The sequence below is a fragment of the Triplophysa rosa genome, linkage group LG18 (assembly GCF_024868665.1).
Source record: "Triplophysa rosa linkage group LG18, Trosa_1v2, whole genome shotgun sequence".
Lineage (NCBI taxonomy): Eukaryota > Metazoa > Chordata > Actinopteri > Cypriniformes > Nemacheilidae > Triplophysa > Triplophysa rosa.
Genome location: NC_079907.1, coordinates 11,618,952 through 11,640,277, shown reverse-complemented (window position 1 = coordinate 11,640,277; position 21,326 = coordinate 11,618,952). Strand labels below are relative to the sequence as shown.

General features: G+C 39.0%; 2 protein-coding genes across 3 annotated transcripts; both read right to left on the bottom strand.

Moving 5' to 3' along the window:
* Positions 1–922: 922 nt before the first annotated feature.
* Positions 923–17,078, bottom strand: neurl4 (neuralized E3 ubiquitin protein ligase 4). Its single transcript, XM_057358909.1, has 29 exons — positions 16,890–17,078; positions 12,618–13,107; positions 12,463–12,528; positions 11,198–11,622; positions 10,967–11,078; positions 10,637–10,725; positions 10,452–10,524; positions 10,054–10,327; positions 9,790–9,971; positions 9,581–9,666; positions 8,823–8,985; positions 8,515–8,725; positions 8,321–8,397; positions 8,064–8,142; positions 7,750–7,919; positions 7,526–7,654; positions 7,041–7,186; positions 6,743–6,961; positions 6,491–6,589; positions 5,935–6,087; positions 5,677–5,841; positions 5,446–5,604; positions 5,076–5,255; positions 4,865–4,958; positions 4,676–4,783; positions 4,379–4,523; positions 4,170–4,282; positions 3,891–4,050; positions 923–3,388 (listed from the first exon to the last, which is right to left on the bottom strand). The coding sequence occupies exons 1-29, from the start codon at positions 17,052–17,054 to the stop codon at positions 3,184–3,186; spliced, it is 4,737 nt and encodes a 1,578-aa protein (XP_057214892.1). The 5' UTR covers positions 17,055–17,078; the 3' UTR covers positions 923–3,183.
* Positions 17,079–17,693: 615 nt separating this feature from the next.
* Positions 17,694–20,696, bottom strand: shbg (sex hormone-binding globulin). Of its 2 annotated transcripts, none has more exons than XM_057358910.1 (8): positions 20,613–20,696; positions 19,571–19,662; positions 19,284–19,473; positions 19,040–19,201; positions 18,783–18,942; positions 18,571–18,707; positions 18,261–18,444; positions 17,694–18,035 (listed from the first exon to the last, which is right to left on the bottom strand). In XM_057358910.1, exons 1-8 carry the CDS (start codon positions 20,694–20,696, stop codon positions 17,878–17,880), a joined length of 1,167 nt encoding a protein of 388 aa, XP_057214893.1. In that variant the 3' UTR covers positions 17,694–17,877. The 2 variants fall into 2 exon arrangements, with proteins under 2 accessions (XP_057214893.1, XP_057214894.1); XM_057358911.1 differs by having other exon boundaries at positions 18,261–18,438.
* Positions 20,697–21,326: the final 630 nt, after the last annotated feature.

The following is a 21,326-nucleotide window of genomic DNA, read 5'->3' as shown; positions in this document are numbered from 1 at the left end:
ATCAAGAAACTGAAGCCTATTTTAGGACCATTAAGCATGTTACATATATATATTATAAACTCCATGTAAATGTCAACCTTACAATGAAAAGTAAAGAAAAAAAGCGGTAATATTCCGCTAGCTGGAATGCCAGGAAAAATATATTTTTTTGTAAAAATAAATAAGTTTTTCATGTAGGCCTACTTTTACAAACAACTTGTAAACTTAGTTTATTTCTGTAATTTTGACCGCATTTAAAAAAAAGAAATTTCTGTAAAATAAAAATTCCATAAAATTACTGTTTTTTTATTTAAAGCTCAGATGTCAATATTTCTTAAATATGATTTAATTTAGGTTTAAAATATTTTTTTATTTTTAAAACGTTATTTTCTCATAGTCATATAAGTGCGGCCTTGTCATATCCATAACGGTCCATATTCCTCATAAATGGCCACATGCGAATTAAAATATGACTCTTTTATGTTCTATGACGAGCCATCCCTTTAAATTTTTGCTTCTGGTTTGTACATTTTAATTCACATAAATTCCTGAAAAGTATGTTGTCTCAAAAGTTTCTGTCCTTTTTTGTCACATTCATAACGCATGTTTATTTCCTTCATTTCAAATTGAAAATGTGTATAGGCTTATATTTTTCTACTGTCTGGTTTAGTAAAATCTAAACAGATGATGGTTCAATACTTGTAATAGTACAGTATATTCTCTGAGACTTTATATTTCAAGTTTTGACTGAAAATGTCACATCCATAACTTTTGACATAATACATTTTCTGCATTACAGTAACAGATTTATCCTAAAAACGGACATCTTTTTTAAACACAACTAAATGTGTGTGTATTTTTATGCATGTACTTTTTTAGGGCTCTTCGAAAGTTTCATTAGATTTACCCAAGTAGTAAAAAACCTGGACACATTCTATATGTTGTGCATAACTGTCTCTTTTTTTTTGCATTTTTATTTTCTTACAAACCAGGAAGGTAATGTGAGTGTTATGTAACAGGCTGTACAACACAACGACATAAAAATAACAAACATAAACAATACAACAGAAAAAGCAGCAATGGGCCAAACATGAACCCCTTGTTTTCACATTTGATGATGTACACCGCAAGCATCCATTCAGACATCGCCCTTGGCAATAAAGGATTGCTAATGTAAAATGTGCACTCAAGTATGTCATCTTGGCAACAAAATAATTAAAATTAAACCCTAATAAATGAGAAGATATGCCTTTAGAAAGCCTAGATACAATCAGGAGAGCTAATTTTGCTTTTCCATCAAGGGCTTAGATTTGTGCAATCATAAGAGAAAACAAAAACATGGCAACATGTCTAGCATGGAGTAAACAATATTAAAAACAAGTCACATTCCCAGTGTAAACACCAATCTTGGGCCCAGGAAATTGAGCAGACAACTCCAATTCCCACAATTCCTCATGTTTCCAGAGGAAATGAACAGTCCTTCCTGTTGAACAGGATCTTGAATGTGAAACATGAACAGACCTTTCAATTCTATTCTTTTACCTGCCAGCATTAAATTTAGAAACAGCTCCTGGTTCTTATATTAAAGAATGTAAACGAATGGGCTAAATGAACAGTTACTTGGTAGCAGAGGAAAGAGACAGAACATAACCCGTGTGTAAACAACATGTGAACCATTTTAACGTAACTCATCAGAACTTCAGGTGACATGTAAAGTAATGGGTAACAGTGCACAAGTCCCTTCAACATACCGCGAAGACAACAGGGAAGAGGACACCTCACAAATACATTTAGGCGTAATGAACTCTCTCCTCCAGGGGGATGAATGAGACAGGGAAATCTTAAAGGAACAATTCATCCAAAAAATTAAAATGATCCAAAAATGTTATTTACTCCCCTCTGTTCATATATGAATATATTAATTAACTATATATGAATTAAGTTTTCACATGAAACGAAAAGGAGTTATCTAGAAGTAAGGTGTTAGAGAATTCTTACAAATAATAAAAGTAAACAGTGACCGGAGCAGTCCCTATTCATTTTCCTTATATGGAAAAAAGAAGCATTAGCTTTCCGTTAAGGCATAGTTCACCCAAAAATGAAAATTCTGTGATCATTTACTCACCCTCTTGTGATTTCAAACCTGTATGACTTTTTCTTCTCCAGAACAAAAAAGAAGATATTTTGAAGAATGTTGGTAACCAAACAGCGGCAGTACCCATTCACTTGCACTGGTTTTGTGTCCATACAATAGAAGTAAATGGGTACCGCCGTTGTTTGGTTACCAAACTTCTTCAGAATATCTTCTTTTTTGTTCTGTAGAAGAAAGAGGCATACATGTTTGAAACGACAAAGGGATGAATAAATGATGACAAAATTTTCATTTTTGGGTGAACTGTCACTTTAAACATCTTTTCTGTTCCAGAAGACAGAAAATAGGATTTCTATATATAGTGGGATCAGCATGTAAGCGACTGAATTTTCAATTTTGGGTGAACTATCCCTTTAAAAATCCCACTTCAACCAAGATGAGTTATATCTGTGTATTCACCATCTGTTCCACATCTTAATTTAGCTGTTTAAATGAACACTTTGAATGTTTCTTAAAACACTATATTTACTCTCATGTCAATTCTGACCTCAAAAACATCTATAATGAGAACCAAATATAGAGCAAAATCTGTGGAGTATACAGATGAATCGATAAAATACGCGACGTTGCAGGCTCTTCCACGGCTGTGAGTTTCTTGACATTGTCTTTTCTTGTTATTTTGACAGTATATTCAAGATCGATGTGTCCGTTGCAAGTCTTAAGAAAAGTCTAATAAAAATCCAGGGCTGTGCTAAGAAGTGGTTAGTGTTTGTTCAGACCAGTTCATTTCTGTCGAAGGTGAGGGCTCACAGAGGGGGTGACACGTTCATTTAAAGCTAAATGAAAAGAGCGAAAAAAGGGGTGGAAATGAATTGAGGGCCTGCTGAGTGAATTAAATGAGAAAAACTCAAATTCGCCCACCAGAACATAAAGTGCAGGCAGTGTTTTGTCTCTGGGGATTACCATCACCCTCCTTCAAAACAAACAAAAAAGTACATCTGAAACATCATGCAGCGATGTATGAGCCTGGAATCCTCCACAAGTCTGAGGGGGGGGGGGTGGCCTCCGCTAAAATTTGGTTGATATAAGAGTTAGTGAGTTTGATTTCACTTCTACTCCACTCGTATGAGGAGGCCGTACAGAAGCGTGCCCCCTTTCTCTTTAGTGATCCATTCTATCTCTGCATTGCTGAATCGAGGATCCAGGGGCTCGCTGATTCCCAGCGACGACGGCCCTGCTTTGTAGGAGCCTGGCCGCACGCACACCTGGAAGCCCACCTGCGCCTGGTGACAGCGGAGGGAACGTGGGTCTCGGAATCTAAAGAGAAAGAGCATAACAGGAAAAGCTTATCTTATTATTGCATATAAACTTTAAAGGGGTCCTATTATGCACTTTTACAAAGTCTTTATTTTGTTTTGGGTGTACTATAATAGGTTTTCATGTTTATTGATTTTATTTTCGTGACAATTATTCAATATTGATACTTAAGTTAAAAATGTGAAAAATCATAACCTTGTGATTTTTAAAGTGATAGTTCTCCCAAAAGTGAAAATTCTGTCATCATTTACTCACCCTCTTTTCAATTCAAACCTGTATGACTTTCATTCTTCCGCAGAACACAAAAGATATTTTGAAGAATGTTGTTAACCGGCACCCATTCACTTGCATTGGTTTTGTGTCAATACAATACAAAAGAGGGTGAGTAAATGATACCAGAATTTTCATTTTTGGGTGACCTGTCCTTTAAGGTAAAGCTCTTTAGCCTAAATGGAAATTAAAATGGAATTTTTATATAAAATTTTGAAAGGTGTTAACTTACTGCACTTTAGGGGCAAAGCCCTCCAGACCAGAGTAGCGCATGGTCGGAGAAAGCTGCACGCAGGGGATCTCGCGCTCTGGGGCGCTGTTCTCCTCTGGCTCCCCGTAGCTGCCGTGACCCTCTGTCTTCACCGGGGACGAAGAGAAAATGGAGGACGATTCTGCTTGAGGTAAAGAAAAAAATCTGATTGGCAAATAAATGACATGAGGGTGAAATAATAGTAAAATGTTCTTTTTGGGTGAAGTCAAGAAAAATTACAAAAAACTTTATGGTGCTAACCAGACAAGAGTTGATTGTGGTCCAGGATGCGTCTAAGGGAGCCGACATTGGTGCCGTGATACGCAATGTGCCACTTCTTGAAGGCATTGGACACTTCGCAGTGGGTCTTGATACTGTTAAAATACACATCCTATCTGTCAGTGATCAACACTGCTAACAATGAATCTGCACTTAGTTAATGTATGTAATGATGAAAGATGGTGACTAACCGGAGCGCGAAGCGACACCAGCCGAACGGCAGGGCGTAGTCCCTGGGAGGCTCTCCTCTTTTGTAATAGGCCTCATCGCCCCGTAGTTTGTGACAGGACTCACAGTAACACAGGTTATACTTTGCATCTTCATTAAAGTAACCATCTGAAAAAGTGGGAAATCAAAAGAGAGCAAGCTGAACCCTTAATATACATGTAAAGAATTAGCTAGGAATTACAAAGGAGTACCAAGTTTTAGCCGCTATCATTTTATTTGGTTTATTCAATGTATGAGTGTAACGTGTGCTGCATGTGTACCAGGCAGAGTAAGAAGGTCTTTGAATCTGGAGCAGAGCGCCTGATACTCGCACGTCTTGTTTGGGTTCACCTCAGGAGGCGGCGTCCAGCACACACTCTCTTTGATACCTGCCAGAACATAAAGAACATGTGTGTTAACCAGAGTCAGCCCAAAGCTTCTGTAAGACATGAGCTTAAAATCTTCCTCACCATCCACCATATCAGCCTTCTCCATGTCGCCTTGACAATGCATGTCCCCACTCTCGCCGCCAACCACTGGCACATGGTTAGCCACTATAGTGACCTAAGAATCAACAAGAGATGGTCAGTTTGTTTCAGCTTGAAAACACAAAATCACCAGTCGCTCACTCTTATTGTAGATACGTTGCAAACACAATATAATGCAGTTATATGTACTGACCTGTTCGCACTGGCCGTAAAGGTCAATGATTGGGTAACAAGGGCTGGGGATGTCCTGAGCTGCCATGCCCTGATCCATGCCATTAACAAATAAGTGGAGACAGCCACTGCTGTCAACCAAAAGCCCCAAAACTGTCCCTTCAGGACAGGTGTCTAGGTTAGGACCATAGTTCTCACAAATCTGAGGATTTAATGGAGAGAAAGTGAGGTTAAGCACAGATACAAAATACTTCAAACACATGGAATATAATAGAAATAATATAATATAAAAAATATATATATAGAGAAAGAAAGGGTTAAAGCAAAGAATAAAAACTTAAGAATTAATAAAATAAAATAGGAAATAACATGCTTTAAGGAAGTGATGTCACCTTTAGTGAATTGTGGAAAACCGAGTCTCGTTGCAGAAGCCAGACTGAGCGTTTAAGGCAGCAGGCTGTGGAAGGAAAGTTGAGGCGATCTGGTGCATGACCGATTACACCCAGCGACAGAGACGACGTCCATGAAGGATTCAAGCGGTCTATCTGAAACTGATGTAGAGCTGGAGAAATCAGCATCTAAATCACACACACACACTATTTCTCTTAAACACAAACACACACCTGGAAGAGTTGCTGGCGGGGCAAAGCTTGCGCTGTGACCAGCAGTCCCTGGTTGTAGCTGGACACCCGGGCAGCAGTCAGGTTCTGATTGGACAGCTGGATATTCTTCCCATGATTCTCCAAAAATGTCATGACCATGGGCACCAGCGGCGGTTCATTCTCACACTAAAGAGTTGGGAGATTTTTTTTTGTAAATATAACATCCAAATACACATCAAACACATCAGCTAGCTTTAACTCATGCAGCTGGGACCGCACCTCTCTGACAGGTGTGTTATCTTCCTCTCCCTCACTGCAGCTGTCAGATGAGAGCGAGGGAGCTTTCACGCTCTCCGCATCCTCCACTAATGTTGAGCTGACAATGGAAACGGCCGTCACCTTTCCGTACAGATCCAAAACTGCATACACATTCTGAAACATGCAGTATAGTGTGAGTGGGCTGTACGTTTATTCAACTGTAAATGTGATATCAGATCAGGTATAATGTACAGTCAGTCAATCTTTATTGTGATTTATCACGACGAAGGGATTTTTGTGATACGGATGGGCTGAATGTACATTATCATGCTTATTACACCAACGGCTACTTCAAATAAAATAAAATAGTGATTTGAGCTGAATTCATTTGATCTCACTTAGCTTAAATACTTAGCTTATAAAAATAGTCGATTACAACACCAAACTAATATTTAAATATTTGTTCAATATTTGCCTTTACATTAAGGTTGTATTTGTTTACATTAGTTAATGTATTAGCTAACACGATAAACAATACTTCTTCAGTGCCATATAATAACCTAAAGATATGAAATACCTTTGCCACTGCAGTGGCTGCTGGTCCCATGTCTTCTCCATCAATAAGGATGTGCATGGTATCGTCACTGCATCTCTTTACTCCAACACGATTTCCCACCTGCATTGCAATGTAATGTTAAAGGAAGTTTTTTTAGAGGAGCCCCACTTTGCCTACCACTAATAATATAATTGTGTAACCTGTTTATATAAATACCAAAAGGGCAGAAAATGTACAAAAATGTAATACGTTTGCGCTCTCTCAGTGTCTCACCGTGAGCCGTTCCAGAGAGCAGCCATAGTTCTGTTTCTGCAGCACTCCGTTGCGTCTGACCTCAGAGCTGGCAAGGACCCAGGTGACCTTTGACCTGAGCTGGGTAAGAGAAGGCGAGAGGCCGCTGAGAGGGCACGATGGCAGGTCTTGGGGCTGCAGTGTGGTCAAACCCACATGAAGCGAACCAGACCATCTTTCGTCCACCTTGTTAATCTTCACCTAGAGAAACACGCGTTTTTAATGCAGCGAATTTAATTTACAAAGCTAAAGCAACACCAGAGCACATCCCATGTCTTACCTCAAACAGCTCATCTGTTTTGAGCTCTTTAGCGCTGAAGACAATTCCATGTGCATATCCTCCCACCCTCAGTGCTTGACAGCCATCTCCTAATAACACCACGTTCTTACCATGTTTGCTGTGGAGGCGATGAGCGACCCCTGCCACTAGAGGGTGACAAAGAGAATATAAACAGGAGACAGGTGAATATGTGGACCAATGTGTTTTATGTTGTGGTGTAGAGGGGTATCAATCGATATATCAATGTATAACATATCGTGAATAAAAAAGTTTAAAGATTTAGCTACGGCGATTGTTTTTGGATATGATGTCTATTTAATCCTATTGGGTGAACTGCCAACATGTGACCTGCATCAACATATACACAGTATTCTTTATTAGAATATTCAATATTCAGCCAGAATATTGTCGTGCTATGGCTGATCAAGACATGTAATGCAACTTCATTTTAAAATTCCTGCTTTATTCCTGTGATTATTCCATACCTGGTGAGTGTATAGGGAAGCTCTTCTCTGTGATGTTGCTGGTACACAGGCTGTTATCTAGCGGGCCGGATGAACTTGTAATTGATACTTGCACACACTGACCGTACAGATCGATCACGGCAAACACGTCTAAAATCAAGCGAGGTGGAGAGATTTTATGATGATAGTGCTGCTAAGTACCAGTGCTGGATAAAGGCGGGTAAACTGTCTCCATTGACTATTACCTGGTGGTAGCCCAGTACAAGCTAGACCCTGATCAACCCCATTGATGAAGTAATGTAGGTCTCCAGATGCTGTACGCATCATCCCAATCCTCGAACCTGTGGTCAGGGAATCCAGGTCACAGCCGTAGTTGTTCCTCATGGTGTTTCCATCCTGCATGATCGCTGTGCCACTACAACAAGACGTTCAGAATAATGCTTTTATTCAAAGCTGCTTGCTGTACATTCAGGGTAATGGTTTGTAAGTATGTAGTGTGTGTGTGTTACTTGGGAAACTTTAATTTTTATTAAACCATCTACATCTACAAAGAACTCACCTCAGCATCCATGTGTCATAGTCGATGTCAGTCATTGTATTGGGGAACTCCAGCTCTTCTGGTCTTATCACGGTCACTCCTGTAAACAAATACACACAGTTTCGATTCAAACTAACAACAAACAATAATTCAAGGTATTTCTGGTGAGAAATCATTTAATCTTTGTATTTTGTTCAAGTCATGCAAGTATGGTTTAGCCTAGCTCTGAGATACACAAACATTTAAAACTCAGGTTATTCGAGAAAAAATCAGCTGACCTGCTTCTATTGAACCCGACCAGCGATCCACCATCTTCTGAATCACAATCTCAAAGAGCTCTCCATCTCGAAGGGACCTGCTCGGTGAGACACACAAACATAAAATATTCATTTAATGGACGATTGCTGTATCAAGATTCATTTCAGACTGTGATCAGACAGCACTTAAGAGTTCATGCAAAAACAAAAGTAACCTGTTAGATATAACGATGGCGTCATTGAACTCGCTGCGGCAGTTTTGCCTAAGTGCTGTTCGGCCTCCGTTAGTGATGACCGCATTGGTGCCGTGCAACTGATGAAAGCGAAGGTCATTGGCAGCTGCGGCTCCAGAGATAGAACACGGGCTCCCGGGGGACATGGCTGTTGGACCCTCAGAACTGTCATCGGGCAGGGGAGGGAGATCAGCTGAGGACAAAGAAACAGTTTGCAAAAATGTACATTATTAACTACAACCTATGATCGCTCTCTTATTATCGGTTTCCACACCATCCATCTCTTTTACCCATATCATCCATGATGGTGGCCTGAGCAGCCTGTCCATACAGGTCCACCACTGCATACACGCTGGGAGGAACGTTCCAGGCCGCGGGACCCTGAGGCACTCCGTTCACAAAGAAATGCAAACTCCCATCCTCCTTACGGACAACTCCAACTGTATCTCCAGCCTGTGATGATTGACACAATGAGGCCGTGAATAAACAGATCCAAAAATCCTTTACTGAAGATTATATGACAGGAAGTGACAAATAGCCATTATTCACTGATTTTATATGTACTTCCATTCTGACAAATTTTCTGAGACAAAAAATTGCTTTACATGAGTCACATGGACTACTTAAATGTGGTTTTTTGGGGGGCGGGGGGTCTATAAAGTTCAAGTTGTATAGAATAGACCATTTTACAAGATGTAACCAACAGTGGTCCAGAAGCACTTCCTGTTTTCGTTTATTACAAACTTCAGAACAAATACAATTAATCAATGCAACATTCAGAACTGAATTAAAATGGGAAATAAACATCTTTAAAATGTAATTATATATGTGAAATAAAAAACAAACAAACAGGAAGTGGTTCGGGACAAGTGTTGTTTACATTGTGCAAAATGGTCTATAAAAAGGAAATGCATTAAAGTTTATCCACAATTCTACTTTTATACTCCACATCACACGTTCGACTAGTATTTATTTGAGAAAGGTTTAAAGAAGCTCTGAATAATGACTTACAATACAAGTTCAATGTTTAACGTGGCTTAAAACTCACTTTCAGGCGATCCAAGTTGTGGCCGTATTCATCAAGAATTGTGGTTCCGTTATGCATAACGCCATTTCCTGTCATCATCCAAGTTCCTGTGAAAAGAACAGTGCATGAGATTCAGGCTATCTGCAAAAAGACGTTTTTTATTTTACGTTACTGATTTAACTTATTGATTTAGCTTTTATTCCAAACTGTAGCAGAGCTCAACATCTTACCCGATCGCAGGTTGGTCATGGTTGATGGTAGCTGAAGGTAAGCGGGGTTGTGAGTTGTCACACCAATCTCTATCGATCCGGCCCATTTGTCCACCATTTTGTCAATGCGCACCTGAAAAACCTCATTGGAGTGCAAGGGACGGTTGCTAAGCACAACACCGTGGTTAAAATCATCCGTCGCACTGTAAAGGCCAAAGAATGAAGTCAATAAACTGCTTTTAAGTGCTGCCATTAACTGAAAAAGTTTAGATTTAATAAACTCACTGAGGCCGTAAAGCAGTCCGGCCTTCACTGATTATTGCAGCCTTCTGCCCACAGTTAGGATGGAAGAGCAGGCGATCTGAGATATCGGGTTCAGGGGTCACTGAGAGAGCAGGTCGAGGTCGGCCCACGTCAGGAGAAAGTGCCCTCATGATGGCATTATTGCGTCGTAAGCGGTCACTGTGGTTATGGTTGTGGACAATGGTGACTTTAACAGCCATGCCATAGAGATCCACCACTCCATATACCACACCAGGGGTCTGATTGGCCGCAACACCTGTGAAAACATCATTTATAATCTCTCATTCATAATTTCCTAATGAATGTACATTAAGAAAAACGTCACCAGGAAGAATATCATATCATGTACAAGACCACACTTGAATTAAGGCCATTCTTACCTTGATCAATGCCATTGATGTAGAAGTGCAGAGCTCCAGTGGCTTTCCTCATCAGACCTATGAGATCTCCTTCCTGTGAGACAGGAAGTGACAACATTTGATCGACAGTGTGTATAAATAACCCAAGAACACCTATGAGTATAAATTTACATGAGATAATAGTTAAACTCATAAATCCAATTTACCTGGAGCTCATCCAGACTGAATTCACAGTATTCCCGACGGGTCCCTTTCCCATTGGTTAAAATCCCACAGCCACTCATCATGATTGTGCCTTTAGTCAAATTAAAAAAACAATGGATACTGTGATTTTACCATTCTACATAATGCAATGGCGATAAAAGTGTGCATTTTATGATTTAAAAGGGGTTAAAAAGACTACTAAAGCCCAGTGTATAGGCTGCACAATGATTAGTCGCGACTAATCGTAAGCAAAATAAACGTTTTTGCTTACATAATATATATGTATGTACTTTGTATAATAATTATGTATATCTAAATTTTACAGAGCATACCTGAGCGTAGATTTGTCATTGTTGCAGGATAGTCGAGATTATTTGGGTTGTGGGTTGTCACTCCAATCTCAATAGAACCGGACCATTTATCCACTAGTTTGTCGATACGTATCTGCAACAGACAAAAGCAGCCTCCCCTCAGTTTCTTGTACTCACAACCCTTCTAAAACAAATAAACACTTAAAACTGTCTATTAAAGGGGATCACCACATAAAAACAAAAGCCTGACACCTCAAACATTTCGTTGTGTCTGAGTGGTCGGTTGGTCATGACGACTCCATTATTAAACTCGTCCAGCGGTCTCCTCCTCTCTGCCGTCTTGTTATTGTTGCTTAGTTTGATCAGCGTGCCACACTTTTCGTGAAACAGCAACGCATCATTGGTTGTCATGCTGGCAGTGGCCACGCCCAGTCCCGCCACGCCTCCGGAGTTTCCTGCTGGACTGCTGTTGCTGCTACTGCCTTCCCCTGGGACTCCGCCTCCAATGCCGCTGTCACTTCCTGTACCTCTGCCTCCACCGTTACTTGCTGTGCCGCCCCTTGAAGAGTCAGAGCCTCCGCCTCCCAACCCCAAATCATCCCCACCCTCGTCCTCTGAACGGTACAGAGAGACGATGGCATTGTTGAACACATCAAATAACTGGTGCTCAGTTAAAACTGTAAGAGGGAAAAACAGGAAGAAGATATAGTGATACGGTTTTTAGTCATGTAATAATTTAAAGGGATTGTTTAGCCAATTATTCAAATTAGGTCATCATGTATTCACCCTCATGTCATTTGAAACCAGTGTTGGGTAAGTTACTCTGAAAAAGTAATTAATTACTAGTTACTAATTACATATTCGATAATGTAATTAGATTACTGTACAAGTTACTCTCTTCAAAAAGTATTTAATTACTTATTACTAATTACTTTCTATATCCTATATCAACCTTGATGAGTTAAGTGATTCAAGGATAGACATGAAACGGCTCTTTTAATTCATTCAAATAAAGAATATAAAACTACATAAAGTAGTATTATTAATTACAAATGTGAGAATAATACATTAAAGCACGGATTTTAAAGTTAGACTTTGAATTTTGATGTCAATTCCTCTTCTGCACACACACATATTACACAAAGTATTTAATTTAATTACATCAGAAGTAACTGTAATTAAATTACAAAAATAAGAGTAATCCCTTACTTTACTTTTCCGAGGGAAAAGTAATTAAATTACAGTAACTAATTACTTAGTAACTAGTTACACCCAACACAGTTTGAAACCACTATATGACTCTGGAACACAAAAGAACATATTTTGAAAAATGTCTCAAGTGATTTTGTGCCCATACAATGGAAGTCCAAAGTTGTTGTCACCAATTTTCCTTAAAATATCTTCTTGTGTGTTTTGCAGAGGAAAGTCACAAAGGTTTGGAATGACATGAGGGTGAATAAATACTGATAGAATTTTCATTTTGGGGTGAGCTGTCCCTGATTTGTATGTAAGATTACCACTGTCAGGCTCAAAGTTGTTTGTAAATTTGTCTGGTCGACTGTGCATCCTTGAGGCCTCAGGCACTAAAGAAGACAGAAAACAGCGCACATTATTAAATTCAGTCAGAATGCAATACAATTTTTTATCGAAACTCGCCACATTCCGCTTTTACCTTCCTCCGCTGATCCGTTCATCCCTACTGTTGAAGCACCAGCTGCACTTAACACAACAGCTCCAGCCCCATCGTGGCTACGGCAGGCATCTGCCACCATCTCTTCCTCCACATCCTCCTCTTCTTCCCCTTCCATTTCAGGTGGCGGTTCACAGCTTACCACAGTCACTTGGGTACACTTCCCATAGAGGTCCACTACAGCCCACAGGCGTGAAGGAAGTCCGCTGGCTGCCGTGCCGCAGTCTTGCCCGTTCACCCACAGATGCAGCTCTCCTTTCCCATTGCGCTGGATTCCCACACGGTCCCCTTCCCCCAGCTGGTCCAAGTCGCGACCGTATTCCTCCAGTACCGAGCGGCCGTCCTTAAGCACAGAGCAGCCCGAGACGATCCACGAGCCCCCCTTCAGTCCTGTGGCACTGCTGGGAAACTCCAGACCGGCTGGGTCCAGCGCAGTCACACCGATCTCTATAGAACCACTCCAAGAGTTTACCTGAACATAGACAAACAAAATTGACTCAGCATTTAAATGTGCTTTTTATTTACATTCACACAATATTATTCTATATTGTATATTGTGTTTTTGCTGTTTTGTACATTGCCTATTTCTATATTATTGTATATTATTATTATTTTTTTATCATCTGTGTTCTGTCCTGTCTTTCTGTTGCACTGTGGAGCTTCTGTCACTATAACAAATTCCTTGTATGTGGAAACATACTTGGCCAATAAAGCTCATTCTAATTTATTCTAAATATAAAAACATCAGAACCCTGAAGCTCTTAAATTTATTTCTGTGATAATCCAGCATGTCACATATGATTTCCTTAGAGAACAGAGAACACTACTTTAAATCAGTGAAATTCAGGCCATATATTTGTCAATGCATTCCACAAATGTCTTTATGTTAATGGTATGTAGGCTGTCAGGAACAGGGTCGTGTTTATCTGGGTTAAGGCGGGCTGAGAAGACGGTCAGGCAACACAGAATGTGATCAAGTCATTTCTCTAATCTGGTTACATAAGTGACCGGCAATCTTTCCCCTCTGTCTAGGAACTAAGACTGCAAGAATGGACACTCAGCAGCAACAGGAAGGTAGAACTCTATGGATAATATTTGTGAACTATTAAAAGGCTATTAAAACAAAAATGTGCTTTATAAACATTATGATAAAGAAAAAGTAGGGCTGTCGCGATAAACCGACAATAAATATCACGTGATTTATGCACAGCTTTTGAGTGAAGTACGGGGAAATGCTGCTGCATCCGAAAGCCAGAGGGCGCTCTCGTGCGGAAACTCCAATTACGCACTGCAGAAGAAGACCATAACACGTTCTAGAATCTAGGAAATGCTTATGGACATCTTTTTATCACTGTTACTCAAGCCTCATCGGGTATTTTTATGATAATAAAGTATATTTATAATGATCATGTTTGACGGGTGTTGCTTTTTCAAATGCACATTATAAGCGACTCAAACTCGCACTGCTTTTAGATCGAGCAGCATTTCCTACTGATACCAGAGACGTGCTTCACAGACAAGATGAGCATTGAAAAAAATGTCGACACATTGCGTATCGCAGCCAGCTTGATTACAATAGGATTTGGTGGTATCACGATAAATTATCGTGCAGCCCTAAAAAATTATATCATATTTGAAGGCAAACGTATTTTTAAATGCTTTGTGCAGTCTTTCTTGAACCTCACTACTAGCTCATAGCCCTATTAAACTAACAAGAACATATTTTTTAATAATACACAGTAATACAATTCTTTAGTTTGATATTTAAAAAATCATCAAATGCAGCCGTTACTCAGCCCTCTATTCTAAACTCTTTGTATTGTTCTTTACAATTTTTACAAAGCTATATCGAACTAAAGGAACAGTTCTAAAACATGCAGTACACCATCGGCTAAAACCATTTACACCTACAAAAATACTGATGTTTGCATCAAAAATACTGACTGTTGTATAAAATAATGTAAAATAAATAAATAACATGACACCCTTACAGCATACATAGCACCCAACAACAAGCTATCCCCACCACACCCAGTCAAGTCAGGTTTATTGTCATCTTTATGAAAATATAATTACGTGTGTATAATTACTTGTGTAAATTACGGTAAATACTAGGGCTGCACGATTATGACAAAAATCATCATTGACGATTATTCACCTCAATATTGTAATTGCGATTATTACTGTAGATTAATAGATTTTACTTTGAAGATTTGAAATGTTTCATAACTTTATGTGACGCAGCTGAATGTCATATTCTTTCTTTAAACATCCAAAACTAAATAATATAATGTAAAAAAAAAAATTATAGTTGTCAATTAAAAATCCAAAACGAATAGCTAAAGGACACGTCAACGTATCACTTCTCTGATTCGCCACTGTATCTGGTGCCCAAAGACACTGCCGAAACGCACAGAAATGAGCGCAAATGGACAGCTGTATTTGTATCGAGGCTTTTGGCGATTATGTAATTGTTTCACCCGTGATTGTAATACTAATCCTAATGCGTTTTTCGATTAATTGTGCAGCACTAGTAAATACAAATTAAATATCTTCCACAAACATTTATTTAATAAAAACTGTCTATTAATATTTTGGCTACTTCAGATTTCCTATAACACAACTGGTAGAGCATGGCACTGTGCCACTATCCACTGTCACTTTGGCTATAAGAATTTGCAAAAATGTACAAGAAATGGTAATATTTTTTCCCAATACATAACTTTCTGCTCTTCATTTGCTTTCATACTTCCTGTCTGAGTATGGCAAGTGGTCATGTGATGCCAAGGCACTCATGTTGCTTTGGATGAGATTATCTCTTAAACCTCTTAAGTGCAAATGATCGGGATGCGGGATGCAATTTTCCTGCATCGTTAAACAGTTGTGAAACAGGCAATGAACTTGACAAATATAAACACTTCTAAACCACAAACAGCACCCAAAGCATCAAGACTAATTAAGCCAAATGACAAGAAATTACGCTTTTAATAAAAATAAAAAACTCTGACATCACTGAAGACACATACCTAGTATGATAAAAAATCTGTTAATTTACAAACAATGTGTAAGCCTGGAATTTCAATACACAGCAACATGACCTCACATGAAGTAATAATGAGACCTTGTAGCAGTCATAGTTCACAGCTAATTTGATTCTTGTTCCCTTAAGAATCATTAAAATCATTATCTAATCACTATTAAAATCATACCTACTTAAAGACATTTGGACACTGCAAAGAACCAGAAGTGGGAGTGGGAGAGATTTCCTGCTGTAGTCATATGAGCAGACAGCAAGGTCACCCTTCATGAAAAATCCATACACAACACTACACACTACCTACATGAACAAAAAGCTGCATAGACAGCCTCCAAATGAAATGCATTATGAGGGATAAAGTAAAAATATCCTCAGTAAGAGCCATATTCCAGAAGGATTTAATGGTGATCTGATCAATTGGTTTCCATTGACCCGATAACATCACACTAGCAGAACACAACTCATTAACAGTAGAAACGATTATAGTTCCCATTAAAACAAATACAATTGCCATTATAGCACTTTCAAGACGTTTGTAACATGACTATCGTAAGGTGATGTTATATGTTACATTATATCTGTTGCAGGGTTGATCTGAAGCTAGCGGTCGGTTGCGAGCATTTCTGATCTGAATCGGCTAGTAATAAAAAACCAAGCAAAATGTGACTAAAATGTATTAAAACGTCAAAGAAATGGTGACCAAAATAAATATTTTATTTTTAAAAAGGTCGAATAAACGTGTCAACAAACCATCTGGATCTGTTGTCGTGCGACCGGAGGGTTCGCAGTTTACTAGAGATAACGTGACGTGAAGCTAACTATGCGTTTACTACACAACAGATAGTGTGTTCACATGTTTACAGGGAGCCCTGACGAGACACATTTCACAAAAACACGCTGTGGATGTCAAGACTGCTGGGACCAGAACCGAACCGAAAGATGTTTTGAAACCACATCCAGGAATAGCCAGTCTGCACAGTCTCCAAACATAAACTGACCGTGACTAACCATGTCAGATCTTCATGGGATATTCACACACATAAACGCCTTACACGAATGACCTATGAATAAAATCGGACAGACCCCGCACGCCCAAATGATGATGAACCACTGCAGGCGATGTGACACACACTCCCACCCTTTTCTCGATCTCTCTCCCTCTGTTTCACTCCATGTCTCTCGCCCTCTTTGGACACTGGTGGGACATGCTTGTTTACCTTCTTATCGATGCGGACGGTGAAGACATCGCGGTCCCTCAGCGGTTCCAGACTGAGGACCAGGCCATGATTAAATTCCTGTACCGGCTGATTTCTCTGAGCGGTTCGATTGGAGTTCGACAAACCGATCAGTTTTCCGCTGCGCGGATGCAGCTCAGCCGCCATCTTTGCACGGGCGGCGCGGTGCACGACAGTGGAGTTGATTTGCGACAGTTGAGAGTGGTTTGTGGGCAATTGGCTCAGCACGCTCTGTGTATATTTGTTAAAATCAGCTTTGTATAAATTTAAATAAAAAACAAGTGCATTTTCAGACGAGCATGAACAGCAAAGAAGCATAAATAATATGAGGCGGTAAGTTATATGAAACAAATGCAATAATAATTTCAGCGCTCAACAACAATCAAATAATTTCATAAAATTACTGACGAATTGAACAACAACGCTCAATTCAGCAATTAAAAACAACAACCAAATTGCACTATTTGTGCTATTATTTACTAATATAAATAACTGTACTTGAAAACTGGTTAAAGTAAGGCACTTTTCTGTTCAATTTAGTTGTAGTGTTTTAAAGAAATCCTCTAGATGGCAGTGTATTACAAAAGAGCCTGCTTTCAAATTCCACTTATGGTATCAGAGTAGGGTTTGTTTCTTTGAAACACTGTTAAACTAACACTGTTTTGTAACATCATGTTTACATAAGCTGCAATTTTATTTGCTTCATGAAGTTATGAGAATTGTAACGTATTGAAATTGAGTTGTTTTATGTTTATAAGATTTTTATTGCTGAGAGAAACAGAAAAGGTTCATTTCAAAAGTTTTTTATTGCTCAATATGTGATATGTAAAACTCTAACTAGACAGCCCAAACAAACGTTTTCGGAGGTTTTAGGTCTACTGATGATTGAGCATTTTAAATAAGTCTGCATATTTGAGATGTGGACTGCAGTGGATTTTAGTCCGCTAGGATGATTGCCAAGGCATCTGTGTTAAGTGAGTTCATTCATTGCTTCTGTAGGACAGCTATGGGATGACACCGTTGAGTGTTTGTATAAAGCCTGATCAAGATCAATAACCTGCTCCTGGACAAGGATTTTCTCCAAACAACCACGCAGGTGGTGTGAACGTTTTGCATCCTCACTTTCACCTGAAAAGAAAAGTTCGATACAGAGAATTGTATTTTCAACATTGACTTAAACTAGCTTTTCTTTACACCAGCTTCCTTGTAAAGTAGAATGCTTAAAGGTCACTCTGATACTGGTAAATATGTGACAGATCAAATGTTTTATGAGAATTGAATATTGCAGGGAACATAGAATGGAGATACATGCGTACGGAAATTCCTGCTCACTTCCACCCCATTCAAATTTACCTGGCACTCCTCCAAAAGTCAGTAACATCCCCTTTTTCCACATGGAGAAAAAGTCCAGACTTTCCGTTTCACGGTCTGGTTTGCTGTTTACCACAAGTGAGTGTTTTAGTATGTTGAAAGTAAGTGCTGCAGGTTCACGGGGAAGGGCAGCGGTTTCCGATCCCTCTTTCAGGCCCATCTGAACCTCATTTGACATTGCAGAGAATTGTTGTTACATAACATACACATGTAAGATCAGGTTGTTGCGTAATGATCATTAGCATATTCATGCCAATATCACATTATACAATCTATTTCACCCTTCGCATACCTTAACATCGGTATGTTCATCCAACTCTCCCAAAACATACTCAAAGTCTGTGCTTTGAAGACTCAGCAAAGTCCCAGTCCAAGATCCGAAGATCTGTATTGTGATACCAGCCTCCTCTGTCTTAACTCCAGGAAGATCTGTTGTGAGATAAAGCATAGAAAAATGACGTGATGTTTCCTAAAGACATTCAAGAGACATTGCTTTTTACTCACCAGATGTATTAAACGTAACCATCCCAGTTCCTGGAAAGTAACTGCCTCTCTTAATCTCAGAGAAGCAGGGTCGGGGATCCCATGTTGGGTCTGTATCCCAGAGAGTGCTGAGATTTAGCCAATGTCCTCCTCTTACACAAGCATCCATATCTGGCTGAAACTGAGAAAGCAAATGATTGAAGATTTAAAAAAAATACTCTTTTGCACTTTATATGTCAACAAAAATAGAACTACAAAACAGATGTAGATAGTCGTACTGGATTGAAGAGCTTTTGTTTGTCCACCAACATGCCGCCAAGACCCAGACGTATCTTTCCTGTTAGTTCATCCTCTGTCAGTTCAGAACGGAGTCCGACTACAAGCTCTGGATTGTTGTTGACCTCCAACACCACAAATTTACCCTCACTGCGCAATTCCAGCTGTCCAAAACCAACAGAGAAAGCTCAAAAGATGAACTGCCTGTTTTTGTTGAACTAAACAGTATTCTAAAAAAACATTTACCAAGTGCCAGGCCCCATCGTTGAGTCGACGGCCTCCTTTTATGCTGACTAATATGTCTGCTTTCCCAATCTGCATTTCAGGTATGCCATCACGTAGTGCAAGCACAAACCAGTCCTTTCCTTCCTTGGTGTCTCCGTAGAAGATGGTCCCTTCTGGGTCGAGAGTCCGGAACTCAAAGAAAGATCTGATGCTGGATGGCGAGGTAAGACATCTCGCGGTTAGTGAGATAAATTACGCTATGTAAATTATTGCACGAAGTGAAATCCTTAGATTTATAGTCAACTAACCTTCTGATGTCACTGAGATTTGCGCTTGTCTGTAATATGGGAGTCCATGCGGACTGTCTGTGTGCAAGATTAATGACTCTCCTTGCAGATATCTGTCACAGTCAACCCAATAATCAAAAAATGGGTTTGACATCATACAGCAAACAACACATAACTCATAAGCCAAGCATGCTCAGATTACATTTAGACATATGTCTCATTCTCTCTCTAAAGTCTATGTAAACACAAGAGTCTGCTATATCCCAGACAAGTCAGTGTAAATATTGCTGTACTGTGCAAGTGTGGAACCTGGAATCAGCGAATTCAGAGTCAAAGCCAACCGTGCAACTACTTTGTCAGCTAAAGTGTTTCCAGACCAGCCAGCGAGCTTATAATATTGACTACCAGGTATGATCTTTTCATCTGTAATAGGTTTTGCAATGAAGAATTTGGACTATGCCTTTATCAAGCCCAGTTACTTTATGTAACATGCCAATAGTGGTTGAGAGTCATAGACACGATTACAAAAAAAGTTTTTAGATCATTTTCATATGAGGCATTTTTTATGAGTAAGATGTTAAATTCTGAGGTGAAATCTATTTTCTAATATTATCAAAATTCTATTCAAAAATATATTTTCTGATCTGTTTAGAGACTGTATGTTATTGAATAAAGAAGGTAAAATAGATCACTCTGCAAAAAATCAAATGTCCTGTTTTTGTATTGTTTTCCAGCATTATGTTTTCTAACATAAATGATCGAAATGAGTAAATTCATGCTAAAACAAGAAAGAATATCGGTCAGTAGGATTAATAAAAGTAACTTATATGAACCAAACACTTAAACACTTTCTTTTTCACCTTTTGATTATAACTAATAAAAAACACATATGCAATTGTATGCCTGCCATATGTAACAATGAATGCAAATATGCTCAGTAACTAATGCTATAGTGACAATTAACGTGATTTTGTGATTATACATCCCTTATATTTTATAACAGTAGTTAAAAAGAGATTTTTCTTTAGAGCTGTGAATTGTTTTTAAAAGGTCTCGTACTCACCTGATTACCTGAAGCTCCTCTGCCCAACATAATCAGGTACGGGCCTAACAGGAACACAACAACCACTACCCTTAGATAGTTCATTCTCTGTTAATTCTAGAGATTAGAACATGGGTTGAGAAAAGAGGGGATGGAATCAGAACCTATAAGCTAGAAGGCTTTAGTTTAGCCAACCGCTCTCAGACTATCCCTCTGTCTCTCCGTGTAGTGAGTAAACCCCAATCTCCTCAGAAAACCTCAGCGACTGAGAATGTCAACATCACAGCATATTGATCCACGGCTTGTTTTTTGAATGTGGGAGGTCTTTTGTATGCTGATAACATGTTGATTTATTTTACCAGTGTTCAGTCATGGTAATATATTTGGTATGTTTGTGCTATGGCATTTAATAACTGCAAAAACATGGGGTATACGTTAAAGTACAGCAATAAAATCAATGGTTCAATAGTTATACCATATTTACTATGAGAAAATGAGGCAACGCTCATCATGTTTTTGTTTCAGGTTTTAGCACATAATGAAAGTCTTCTTAGCAAATTATAATATAAGTATCAGAATTATTGTTGTGGTTAAATTGTGAGGCCACACTCTCTCTCTTGGGACATACTGGTAACTCAGGTATAATAGAGTGTATCTTTTTGTATAGTATAAAAATAGTGTAATTTCCAGATAAATGTATAAATGGATATTATTGAATTGAGATTGGACCTGTCC